Source organism: Geotrypetes seraphini, chromosome 4 (genome assembly GCF_902459505.1).
Source record: "Geotrypetes seraphini chromosome 4, aGeoSer1.1, whole genome shotgun sequence".
Classification (NCBI taxonomy): domain Eukaryota; kingdom Metazoa; phylum Chordata; class Amphibia; order Gymnophiona; family Dermophiidae; genus Geotrypetes; species Geotrypetes seraphini.
Window position 1 is genome coordinate 187,710,889 of NC_047087.1, and position 12,436 is coordinate 187,723,324.

Consider the following 12,436-nt stretch of genomic DNA (forward strand, 5'->3'; position numbering starts at 1 on the left):
TTTAAAGGTGTCAAGACCATCTGCACTGTGTGGCCCGCAGGATCTTCAGTTTAGTAACAAGCTAGAAAGCCAAAAAAGGGAGGTGGGAGGGTTGTAAGAATATCTGGCTGTTGTCCTTGGATAACACCTATTATAGGTAAGTAACTGTGCTTTATCCCAAGACAAGCAGGCAATATATTCTAATGTGTGGGATTCCCTAGTGCCAGGGTTATGACCTTGATTAGAGGGTTACTGAGAACTACTATGAGCTTAGTAAACCCCAGAGGGTTGCAGGGGAATTGGCTTCTAAATGGAGAATAAATTTTGCAGTATCGCTTGGCTGAACTATCTTGACTGGAATTTTTTTCCAAGCAATAGAGGATTGAGGGTGGTTGCTTTGCAAATATCCTCAATGGGAGTGGAATGTAGATGAGTCACTGAAGTTGCCATTGCTTGGACTTTATGTGCCTTGGCACGGTCTTTAAGAGTCCACCCAATCCAAGCATAGGAAAAGGAGATGCAATCTGCAAGCCATATTGAGATGATTATCTTGGTGATGGGATCAAAGGAAAGGAACAGTTGAGTGGACCTTCTGTGAGGTCTGTTGTGATCTAGATAGTTAGCCAGAGCACATTTACAATTCAAGGTATGGAGTTCTGCCTCTCCTGGTTGAGAGTGCAGTTTGGTAAAGAAGACCGGAGTACAATGAACTGGTTAAGGTAGAATTTCGAGATGATCTTTGGGAGGAATTTTGGATGGGTGTGGAGAACCTTGTAATGGTGAAACATCTTATAAGGAGGATCTGAAACAATGGCTTGAAACTCACTGACCCGGACATGCAGAGGTGAGAGATATGAGGATGGTCACCTTCCAGGTGAGATATTTAAGAGACGCCATAGAAAGTGGCTTGAAAAGAGGCTGCATGAGAGCAGAAAGGATGACATTAAAATCTCAGGTCACCGCTGAAGGCTTGATTGGAGGTCTAGTACTGAGCAAGCCCTTTATAATTTTAAAAATCACAAAATGTGCAGATAATGGCTTTCTGTCTAGAGGAGTATGGAAAACACTAATAGCACTGAAAATTAATTTTGACAGATGAGGTCTTGAGGCTGGAGTTGGAGAAATGCCAGAGATAGTCCAGCACGGATGGGAGGGGGCAACTGTAGGTTTCTTAGAGACTTCAAGGATGACTGACACTGGAGCCAATATTGCACACTGTGAGAACTAACGAGTATAGATTGGGATGGAAGAGAGAGCTGTTGTTTGTCAGAGCAACACTGGAAAGAATGGAGGTGTGATGGGTTCCCAAACATTGAGTTGTAGAAGAGGGAACCATGGCTGACATGGCCATTAAGGCACTATGAAAATCATGGTGGCTTGATCCTGATGAAGTTTGAGTAGAGTTTTCCCAAGCAGAGGAATTGGGGGAAAAGTGTACAGGAACTTGTTCCGCCAATCGAGCAGAAAGGCATCTGACTCCAGCCGAGTAGGACTGCAGACTCTAGAACAGAAGAGGGGAAGTTTGTGTTTTTAGGGGAAAGCAAAGAGGTCCACTTCTGAGGACCCCCACTCTGCAAAGATTTGATGGAAATGAGAGACCATTTATGCAGTTATAGTCGTTTGCTCAAAATGTTAGCCGGGAGATTTTGTCATCCAGCTAGGTAGACTGCTTTGAGGAATATGTTTTGAGGAATTGTCCAGGACTAGATCTGGATCACTTCTTGAAAGAGATAGCAAGATCCTATACCCCCATGTTTGTTCATATAGAACATAGCTCAGATGCTTAAGGCCCCTCCAGAGGGCGTTTGAGCCAATCAAGGCCTTAGGCCCCCTGCAGCCTGGGATACAGAGGAAGGCCTCTCCCTTGATTGGCATCTAAGCCAATCAGGACCTTAGGTCCCTCCCCTGTGCATCCCAGGATGCACTGGGAAGAGGAAGGTCTGCAACTTTGGAGTGGCAGGTCTGTGAGGAGGAAGGACTGTGCATCTCTCCTGCTGTCTTCTTCATGTAGAGGTACAGGGGTGGTTTTGAGAGGGACTGAGGGGGGCATCCAATGGCAGGAGGGAGTGGGCATCCCTCCTTATGATTTTTTATAAAGTATGGGGAATGGGTCCTGGTGGTCGATTTGGTGGTGGAGGGTGTTTCACGGCTGCTGGAGGGAGTGGGCATCCTTTCTGCTGAATTTTATTAAAGTATGGGGTGGGGGGTTGGCAGGGGGGTTCAGGGCAGCAGGAGGGAGTGGCATCCCTCCTGCCTATTTTTGTTTGGGGGTCATCAGGGGGACATAATCAGAGGGGGGGGTTGATTTTTTTTATGGGGTAGATATGGTGCGTGTTTTACACACACACATTTGTGCCCATAGAAAATAAAAAGAAAAAAATATGGCAGACCTGTCATTTTTTCAGGTCAGTATTAGCTGTCCGCTTATGGATTTGCAATGTTAGGCCATCCATTGGATGGCTCATTTTAATATTTATTTATTTAAAACATTTTAATCCGCCTTTATCCAAGGCAGCTTTCAGTATTACATACACATTTCAGGATTTGCACAACATAAAAATCACATACATCAGCAAAAATCATAAGATACCATCTCAACCGCTCATCTACTTCAATAAAGCACCACAAGTCTGATAATCTGCAAAAAAGATGATATTCATAAAGTAAAGTATTAATTCAAGAAGCAGAATATTAGCTTAAAAAAGCTTGAACAAATAGGTCTTAGGCAACTTTTTAAATTGCAATAGATTTCTTCAAATCTATTAATGACTTCATTTTAACAGTAATGAGGTTGTTTGCACGCCAGAGTGGAGAATGTACGAACGCACAGAAAACCACACGGTGAGCCATTTTGAACATCAGGTTGTCAAATATGGTTGGTCGCTAAACCAAGCAAACTGGTTTAGCAATTGGAACCTTTAGTTCATCTAGGCCTAAACCAATTCAAACTGGTTTAGCGACGATCGTTAAATGGTCCAAAGTTAGGACACCAATTGTTCTAACATCATCCATTTATCTGGAGCGTGGAGATATTGAACTTTTCCCCCCCCGATTTTCAGATCTTATAGTTACACCCACACCCCAATACATTGTGGTTATTTGTATCCCCTGCTTCTAATCAGTACATTTGAATCTGGCCTGGTTCCCAAAAATTTAGAAATAGCCTAAAATTTTTCTCCTTGATGCAAACCCCTCCCCTTCTTTTTATAGCGTGTCTAAGGGAAACGTGCTTAGCATTACATTTTGCTCCAAAGGAATACACGTCAAGAAGCAGCGCCGCGTTACCCCCACCGTGATATCATCAGGCGGCGTCAGACTACTCGAGTGCCATTTCCGTCATGGAATGGAACAGAGATGAGGCGGAGCGCTGCATCGCCATTGCCGTCACCGCTATCAAGAACGGGAACACGGAAAAGGCGCTACGTTTTCTGGCGAAAGCTCAGAAACTCTTCCCAACAGATCGGGCTCGGGGTGAGTGTATGAAGGGAACCGGTAAGGGGAAAGAGACGAGCGTAGACGGTCCCCCAGAAGCGGCCCTTCACAGCTGCGCTCCCTGCTGTTATTGCGCCTGCGCGCAGGACTGGCTGCCGCGCAGGGAGCGACGGTTATTGAAGTGTTTCCTGGGGCCTCGCTCTAACTCCCATGGAAGGCTTTTGCTGATTTGTAAGTGAAAGCGCGCGGAATAGGGAGTGAGGATGGTGTCTTCGCACGGGAGAAAATGGTCACGCTCCATCCTTCTGATTTACTGTGAGATTTGATGGAGGAAGCGGGGCTAGGGAACTACGCCGGATCTCGGCCATCTTGTGGGCGGAGCGCCCCGGTGCTCTCTAGGAGTTGTAGTTCCTGCGATGGCAGGGAGAAAGGTCGCTATGCCAGGCCCCGGCTGCTAGTGTTTGGCGGTAGGGGGCTGGCGTCGATCGTCTGCCGCGTTCCGAATGCTATAGGGTGGGATGAGTGGCCGGAGCCCCTTCTCAGTCCTCGAGCCTTTGGTTGTGCTTTGGTGACACCCTGTGCCTCCTGTCCATTTCCTATCATTTTAGAATGGGTTGTGCGTGAAACTGAAGAAATCCCGAAATAATCTGATAGCAACCTACACCGAATAGTTATCCATAGATAGTCCTACCTGCAATGACTCTGAGTGTAGGAGGCTGTGTGTAATCAGTCCTCGGCTCAAAATATTAGGGCAAGCAATATAAATTAAGAGTTACATCCTGCTATTAGCCCTGCTTTAGTACTGGGTTCGAGATGCGTTAGCGATTCTGGCCAGATTGGATGGATCTTGCTGGTTTTTATCTGCAGTCAATTACTGTATTATTGTGTCAACAGAGGTGCAAAGTTAACCAGTTCCAGGAGGGAGACTTTTGACAAGACTTGGTTTTTGAACTTCAAGCAGTGTAGGGTTTCCAGTCTGAATAAATTCAGAGCTACCAAATTACCCAGGGTTGTTTTTTTGTTGTTGTTGTTGTTTTAATAATTTATGTTCTGCTTATCCTACAATTCTGTGCAGATTACAAATTATTCAGGTTCTCAAGCATTTTTCTCTAACTGTCCCAGCGGGCTCCCACTCTATCTAATGTACCTGGGGCAATGGGGATTAAGTGACTTGCCCAGGGTCACAAGGAGCAGTGCAGGATTCGAACCCACAACCTCAGGGTGCCGAAGCTGTAGCTCTAACCATTGCACCGTACACTCCCACAGACCCAGAAAGACTGGCCACTCCTGATTTTAAATCTCCATCTCAAAGTAGTATGATATTTATAGTCCCTGTTTCTATCCATTGAAAACTATGTTGCAGGTCCCATAATGCTTCAGGATAAGGTTAGCAGAAATCCAGGCCTGGACTAAAATCTCCATCCTGGAGCTGAGTAACTTGGAAGCTCTGTGAATTTTGCCTGTTGAAATCAGCACTGCAGGTTCCGTAATGCCTTATGATGAGGTTAGATCTCCTTTATGAAACAAGGTAACTTGTAAAGTAACAATTATTTGAGATAAGTTAAAGAAAAGAGGGGTTTAGGAGTGTAAGGCTACTATTAAGATGTGCTATTTTATTATAGATCTCATTTTATGCAGTGAGACTTAAGATACCAGTAACTGAGGTTAACAGTAAAATAACACTTCTTAACCGTAGCTGACATTGATAATTCTGCCCCTTGGTCTTATAGCCTTATGTAATTACAACATCTGTCAGTGACTTTATTTATTAGAATATATTGACCTAGGTGGTATACAATTTTATAGTCATTAGTTTATTTAAAACAAAACAAAAAATCACAGAAAAAAATAATTGAAGCAGTGTATTAATTAGAAATGGAACACACTAAATATATATAATAACAAGACTAACATCCAAATGTAAAGTAACCCAACCTCCATTCAACTCCTGGTAAAAGGAAGTCCTTTGAACTTATTGAAGCTGACTGGACCAGCAGAAGAAAGAGACAGACCTCCATTTTACACATCTTCTGAACCATTAAATAGCAGGAAACGAAACAGTTGTCATGTTTTCCTAATAAAACAATTGGTTCCTCTCATGGCAATGTTTCCATGTGGGCAAATTTTGTTCACACATGACAGAGTATTTTCTTAATCTCTTGGGTCACTGCTCATGTATGTATGTATGTTTCAACATTTTTATTGCTCAAACTGAGCTGCTTGTGGAGTTCAGATAGTGTAATACCCACAGGCAGCATATGATTTCCTGGTGAGAAGGTTTTTTCAAGTCTGTAGGATCACTACTGAAGATACTCTTGTACAGGGAAGTGACAATCTCCAAACAACCACCCTGATGAGATCACAGTTTCATAGACATTTTGACCATCTTCTAGAAAGGGCAATTAAAAACAATACTTGAAATGCTAGTATCAGTATCTTAAATCTGAAATGTCTCTCTATTGGTAACTAAGCTAAACTTAACACTGGGCTTGTACTTGCTTATTTAGGGCACCTTTTATAAAGCCACGGTAGTGAGTCCCAGCATGACAAATGTGACACAGTCCGCCAGAATTGAATGGGCTGCATTGTATTTGCTGGGTGGGATTCGCTATGCAGCTTTGTAAAAGTGGCACTTAATGTTCCTAGCTACAATCCAAGCTGCAGTGTTTTGTATAATCTGAAGTCTATTTTTTTTTTTCACTTTTGCTGGCAACAACATAGTAACACAGTAGATGACAGCAGATAAAGACCTGAATTGTCCATCCAGTGGGTTGCTGAAATCTAGATGCTTAAAACATTAACTCGATAGATGCCACACAAAGCAGTGAATAGTCTAATAGACTTTCAGGGCGACCCACTCTGTCTCAAACACCAAATCTTCAATACAAAATATAATATGTGAAGGAGGGATTCTTGGTGTAAAGGGTAAGCGAAGGGAGAAGGTTCTCCAGCGCTTTACGTATGACCTCCACCTGAACACCATCACTGGACCCCTCCGGTGTGCTCAAATTAAATCACAAATCAGCGAGAGAAGTAATTAATCACAATACTACAGTGCTAAAGTAAAGACAGAGTAGGACACTGTGAGAGTCCCCCAGCCGACTCCTAGGTAAAAAACAGCAGACTTAGCTTGAAGGCATGGTCCGTAGGACTGGAATCAACGGTGGGGCAGGAAAACCACCGCCAGGATCAGGTTCTACCAAGCCCAGTTTTTGGAGACTGGGTCACTTCCTCAGGAACCTGTTGCCACTATCTTGGCCATTATGGCATCATTATATCTTCACCAGTGTGTGTAAAGCGCTGGAGAACCTTCTCCCTTTAGTTACCGTTCACACTGAGGATCCCTCCTTCATATATTATATTTTGTATTGAAGATTTGGTGCTTGGGAGTGGGTCTCCTTGAAAGTCTATTAGACTATTCACTGCTTTGTGTGGCATCTATTTAGTACCTTTTGCAGTATTTTTTGGAGTTATAGTATAAAACGGGTAGGGAACCTTTTTGGCTGAGAGAGCCATAAACGCCACATATTTTGAAATGTAATTCTGTGAGAGCCATACAATATGTTTAAAGTTTAAACATATTGTATGGCTCTCACGGAATTACATTTTAAACCTAAATACAATTAAATGTGTGCATTTTAGGTAAGACCAACACTTTTAAAGTACAATAAGTCTCTGAATTCTTTTTAATAATGTTGTTATGCTGTGCCTAACCAATGATGAATAAAGTACAGTTGTATCTCGGTTTACGAGTGCACCGGTTTGCGAGTGTTTTGCAAAACGAGCAAAACATTTGCAAAATCGGTGCCTCGGAAACCGAGCATGACTCGATTTACGAGCACCCCCCCCCCCGCAATCCGACACCCCCCCTGCCTCGAACCGGCACCCCCCCGCCACGATCCGACCCCCCCTGACACGATTAGGCACCCCCCTGCCACGATCCGACCCCCCGACACGATTGGGCACCCCCCGACATGATCCGACACCCCCCCGACACAAGTGGGCACCCCCCTCCCCGCCGCTTCTTACCCTCATCTGGGCATTCTTGAAGATCGGACTCCTTGTCTGCTGGGCCTTGAACATCTGAGCATGCTTAAGGCCCAGCAGACGAGGAGTCCAATCTTCTAGAGTTCCCAGATGAGGGTAAGAAGCGGCAGGGGGGTGCCCAATTGTGTCGGGGGGATGTCGGATCGTGTCGGGGGTGTGCCCAATCATGTCGGCGAGGGGGGGGTGCCGATCGTGGCGGGGGGGGGGGTGCCGGTTCGAGGCAGGGGGGAGCCTTCGAGGGGAGCAATGCCGGTTCTTGGGGGGGGCGGGGAACGCATCAAAGCAAGTTTCCATTATTTCCTATGGGGAAACTCACTTTAATAAACGAGCATTTTGGATTACGAGCATGCTCCTGGAACGGATTATATTAGTAATCCAAGGTACTACTGTACTTCTTACCATTAATGCGACTTCTGGTGCTGCATGGATTTGCTGATGGCTTTGTAGTCTGGTTGATACGTGGTGAGGTTAAGTTTCATGCAGGCGTTGAGACTTCCATCCGTTAAACTTGATCGTAGGTTGGTCTTAATGTTCCTTAGATGTGAGAAAGACTGCTCACATGCATACGTAGAGCCAAACATTGTCAGTACAGCAATACTCACACGCTGCAGTGTGTGGTATGTGATGGGAAGCGGGTTCCAAGTTTTGACAATCAGCTGGTCCACCGCTTGCAGTTTTTTCATTTCTCCCCACTTGTGTTTGCTCGCCAACTCTGCTTGCTGTCGTGCAAGTCTTTCCAAATCTTCATTCAGTGACTTGAACTTATTCACCCACATGTCTGAGGCCTTCAGGTCAGCAGCTTGTAGCTCAAAATCTCTGACAGAGACACCGGGGATGTAACTCAGGTCGGCGCTGTCCACTGCACACTCGTGTGGATGGGTGATGAACTTAAAAAGACGAGTGCGCTCAAGAAATTCTCCAAAGCGTGCTTTGAATGACTGCAGGCAATTAGATGTAAAGCCCGCTAGCTGCTGAAGATCAAGATGTTTAGCATGGTCACTTGCTGTACATGCATCTTTAAACTCCCCCAGTTTTTCAAAGTGTAGTAAACGACCTGTTTCAATGTCGGCGATGAAGAGTTCTAGCTTGTTTTCAAATGCAAACACTGCTTGTTGAAGGGATAAGACTGTATTTCCAACACCTTGCATTTTCACATTGAGCTGGTTCAGATGTTCAGTGATGTCCACGAGATAGTAGAACTTCAAGAGCCACTCAATGTTGGCTAACTCAGGATGCTTGACGTTTTTCATTTCAAGAAAAGTCCAGATTTCGCTCAGACAAGCCACAAAACGGCTGAGCATCTTCCCTCTTGACAACCAACACACATTGCTATGCAGAAGCAGACCAGGATAATTATTCCCCACTTCTTCCAGCAGTGTTTTAAACTGGCAATCATTTAAAGCTCGGGCAACAATAAAGTTGACCACCTGAATGACCAGCCACATCATCTCACCAAACTGCTAACCACACATCTGAGCACAAAACGCCTCCTGATGTAGGATGCAGTGAAAACTTAGGATGGGTCTCTTTACATGTTCATGAAGAAACGCTACGAATCCTCTGTTTTTCCCCGCCATGCACGGAGCACCATCAGTACACACCAAAACAAGTTTATCCATCGGTAGATTTTGTTCTTTAACGAACTCAATGAAAGACTTGAATAAAACCTCCCCTCTTGTTGTCTCTTTCATAGGCAAAACAGCAAGACTTTCCTCATGTAGTGTGTCACCGACAGCCTACCTTGCAATCATGTCTGTTGATTCATCCAAAGTGAGAGAAAAGAATGGTGCTGTATTTATGTCCTTCACTTGTGTTGCCTCAATTTGATTTGCCATCATGATGGTACGATCGTGAACAGTTCTTGCCGACAGAGGCATGTCTTTTATTCGTTTGATTATCTTGTCTTTATCCGAAAAGTCATCAAAAAGTTCATTGGCACCATCAAGCATGAATGTTTTGGCATACTCCCCATCTGTGAATGGCTTTCCGTTTCTCACAATTGCTAAAGCGCCAGCAAAGCTAGCTGAATCCCAGTCACCTTGTTGGGTCCAAACACGGAGTTGCTGCTGACTAGCTTGCGCTCTGCACAGTAGCTCTTGACATGCTTTCTTCCTGCTGTCCCCCGCAGGATATTTCGATGTAAATGTAGTATGGTGTGTGTCGAAGTGCTGCTTTATATTTGACCGTTTCATCGATGCAATTTTATCATTGCATATTAGACACACTGCAGAACCTGCTCTCTCCACAAAGGCGAATTCCTCTGTCCATTCATACTGAAAAGTACGATACTCCTCATCTTTTTTTTCTTTTAGCCATCTTCTTCAATAAAAGGGTTTCTGCAATTAGCTAGCTGACTGAGGTGAGGAGGATACCACCCCAGGTAGTGGTCTGTGGGGCAGGGCAGAGGTAATGAAGGCAGGGTAGCCAATTGTGGGTGTAGCTGGTGAGATGGACCCTTACAGGCTGTCAAGGCAGGTTAGGCCCAAGTCGGGGGCTTGATGTTCGGCCACTGGTGGAAAGTGGCATGATTTGTGGATGCGGCTTCAGGCCTTTCGGCCATGGATGCTGCGGGGGCCGCAACTGTAGCTAGGCAGAAGTGGGGGCCTCAATTTGTGGCTGTATGTTGGCTGTGGGGGCTACCAACTTTAGCTAGACCGAAGCCTCAATTTGTGCCTGCGGCCCATTCTTCCACGGATGCTGCAAGGTAGGGCGATGGATCGCCTGTGAATGTTGCGATGCCAAAGCCGGATACTGCTTTGCTGAAGCCGGATGTTGCAATGCCAAAGCCGGATGCGGACGCGATGGAGAGCGTGGCCTGCACTCGGTGGAGATGATTTAATTTAATTCTTATATACCGCTAATAACCGTGAGGTTTCTAAGTGGTTTACAAAAATGATGCATTAAAAGATACAATAAATAAAAATAAATAAGATAGGTACTTGGAAATTCAGATGATGTGCTTAGAATATCCCCCGAGCGCAGGCCGCACCCTCCATCGCGTCCACATCCGGCTTCAGCATCACAGCATTCGCAGGCGAACGGCCCGCAGCAACTAATGACACCCTCCATCGTTTGGCTGCGAGCCAGATGTGGCCATCAAAAGAGCCATATCTGAGCTATAGGTTCCCGATCCCTGGTGTAAAACATTAAGGGGCTCATAATAAAAAAAAAAAGTCTAAAAAGTGGCCTAAAAGGGTACTTGGACGATCAAAAAGCCTGATCGTCCAAGTACCCATAATCAAAGCTGGTTTTAGACGTATCTAAAACCAGCTTTTGCTTTTCCCCTGCCTCTAAACGCACAGAGAGAAAAGAGGCGTTTTTAGAGGAGGGGAAAGGGCGGGAGGTGGGCCGACCTACACCTAGGCATACAACACATATAACCAAAGATTTTGACAGGTTGCCTAGTCGGCACTTATACGTTTTGACTTAGACCAAGTCAAAACAGGTATAAGTGCCGAAAAAGGAGCTGCTGAGCAGATGGCGGCTGGTGCGATCAGTTCAGCGGCCTGGCAACCTACCCACCCCCCCCCCACCGCAACCATCGCGGCAGAAGAGATGCTTCATTTCCCCTACCACGAAGTGATCACCCCTCTACCTGAACTGCTGCGACCCGCGGCAGGATAGATGGCCAATCTCTCCCGCCGCGGGTTGTGGCAGTTCGGGTAGAGGAGTGATCACATCGCGGCAGGGGAGATGGCCAAACTCTCCTGCCGCGATACATCATCCCCCACACACACTATCAGGGCAGGAGGGAGCCCAAGTCCTCTTGCCCCGTCGAACCGCAAACCCCCCCCCCCCCCCGCTGACCCAACCGGCCCATGTGCCTAAGGCCCCGCCCACAGGAGGGGCCTAAGACAACTGGGCCGATTCCTGTTGGCCCAGGCGCCTCAAGCCCCACCTGTGGGCGGGGTTTGAGCCGCCTGGACCAATCAGGCCCTAAGGCCAGCCATTCCCAAGATGGCTGGCCTGTTGGACGGATGGGCTTGGCACCCATCCGTCCGACCAACAAGTTTTAAGGCACGGGGAAGGAGGATGGGGTGGGGGGGTTGCAGGTCGGCGGGGGGAGCCGATCGGGGGTTCGGGGGGTGGTAGTGGGGGGGGTTGCGTCGAGGGCAGGAGGACCTGTGATCCCTCCTACCCATATTTTAGTTGGGGGTGGGGGTTAGAGGGTGTCGCCGGCTAGGAGGGCTTGGGCTCTCTCCTGGCCGGATCGTGTAGTGGGGGAGGGGGTTGGAGATCGCAAGCTAGGCGGGCTTGAGCTCCCTCCTGGCCCCATTGGTCTCGGAGGTGGGGGGTTGGGGATCCCTCTTGCCCCGATGTCATCAGGGGGGGTTGCGGTTACAGAATCCAGCTTTTAGGCGAAGGACTGGCTCCTTCGCCTAAAAGCTCTTGTTTTGGACGTTTGAGGCTTAGGCTTTTTTTAGGTTGATTATATGGTGTAAGTTTAGACGTAGTGGAGGTCTGGGCGTTTAAACAGCTGAACGTAGAGGCAGGCCCTTATCAAAAAAACCTCCTTTTTGACGTTTTTTTTTGATAATGGACATTTTCTCTGCTTCTACTTTCAACGTTTAAGGCCTTAGGCCAAAAGGGGACTTAGACATTTTTTTTTTTGATTATGCCCCTCCACCTCTGCAAAATAATACTCTAAGGGGCAGATACTATAAACGGTCATCCTGATTGTAAGCAGCGGTAGGCATCCTACCATTGTCTAGCAACCAATCATAGTTTCATAGTTTATTTAAAATTTGATTACATGTCTATCAAAATTCTAGGCGAGAGTACAATATTAATAAAAATAAGGGATACAATAATTAAAAACAGACATCTACAGACTAAGGACAAACCATACTGATTATATGTGGGAAGGGATGCACATAAAAAAAAAATGTTTATAAACCCTGAGGAAGGACGCCTACACTGTAGGCATTTATTGCAGTTGAGGGAGATGTGTCGGGATATTTAAGCTCCTCCAAGACTG

General features: G+C 46.0%; 1 protein-coding gene across 2 annotated transcripts in view; it reads left to right on the plus strand.

Annotated features, from left to right (window-relative positions):
- The first annotated feature begins 3,200 nt into the window (after positions 1-3,200).
- DNAJB12 (DnaJ heat shock protein family (Hsp40) member B12) overlaps positions 3,201-12,436 on the plus strand; it is a 137,963-nt gene continuing 128,727 nt past the window's right edge. Inside the window, exon 1 of one of the 2 annotated variants that reach the window (XR_004539208.1) lies at positions 3,201-3,450. Coding sequence is in view for 1 of the 2 variants with exons in the window: in XM_033941928.1 (XP_033797819.1) it covers positions 3,318-3,450 (133 nt within the window). In the remaining variant the exon portion in view is untranslated. The remainder of the gene's footprint in view (positions 3,451-12,436) is intronic. The other variant, XM_033941928.1, reaches the window with a different exon arrangement.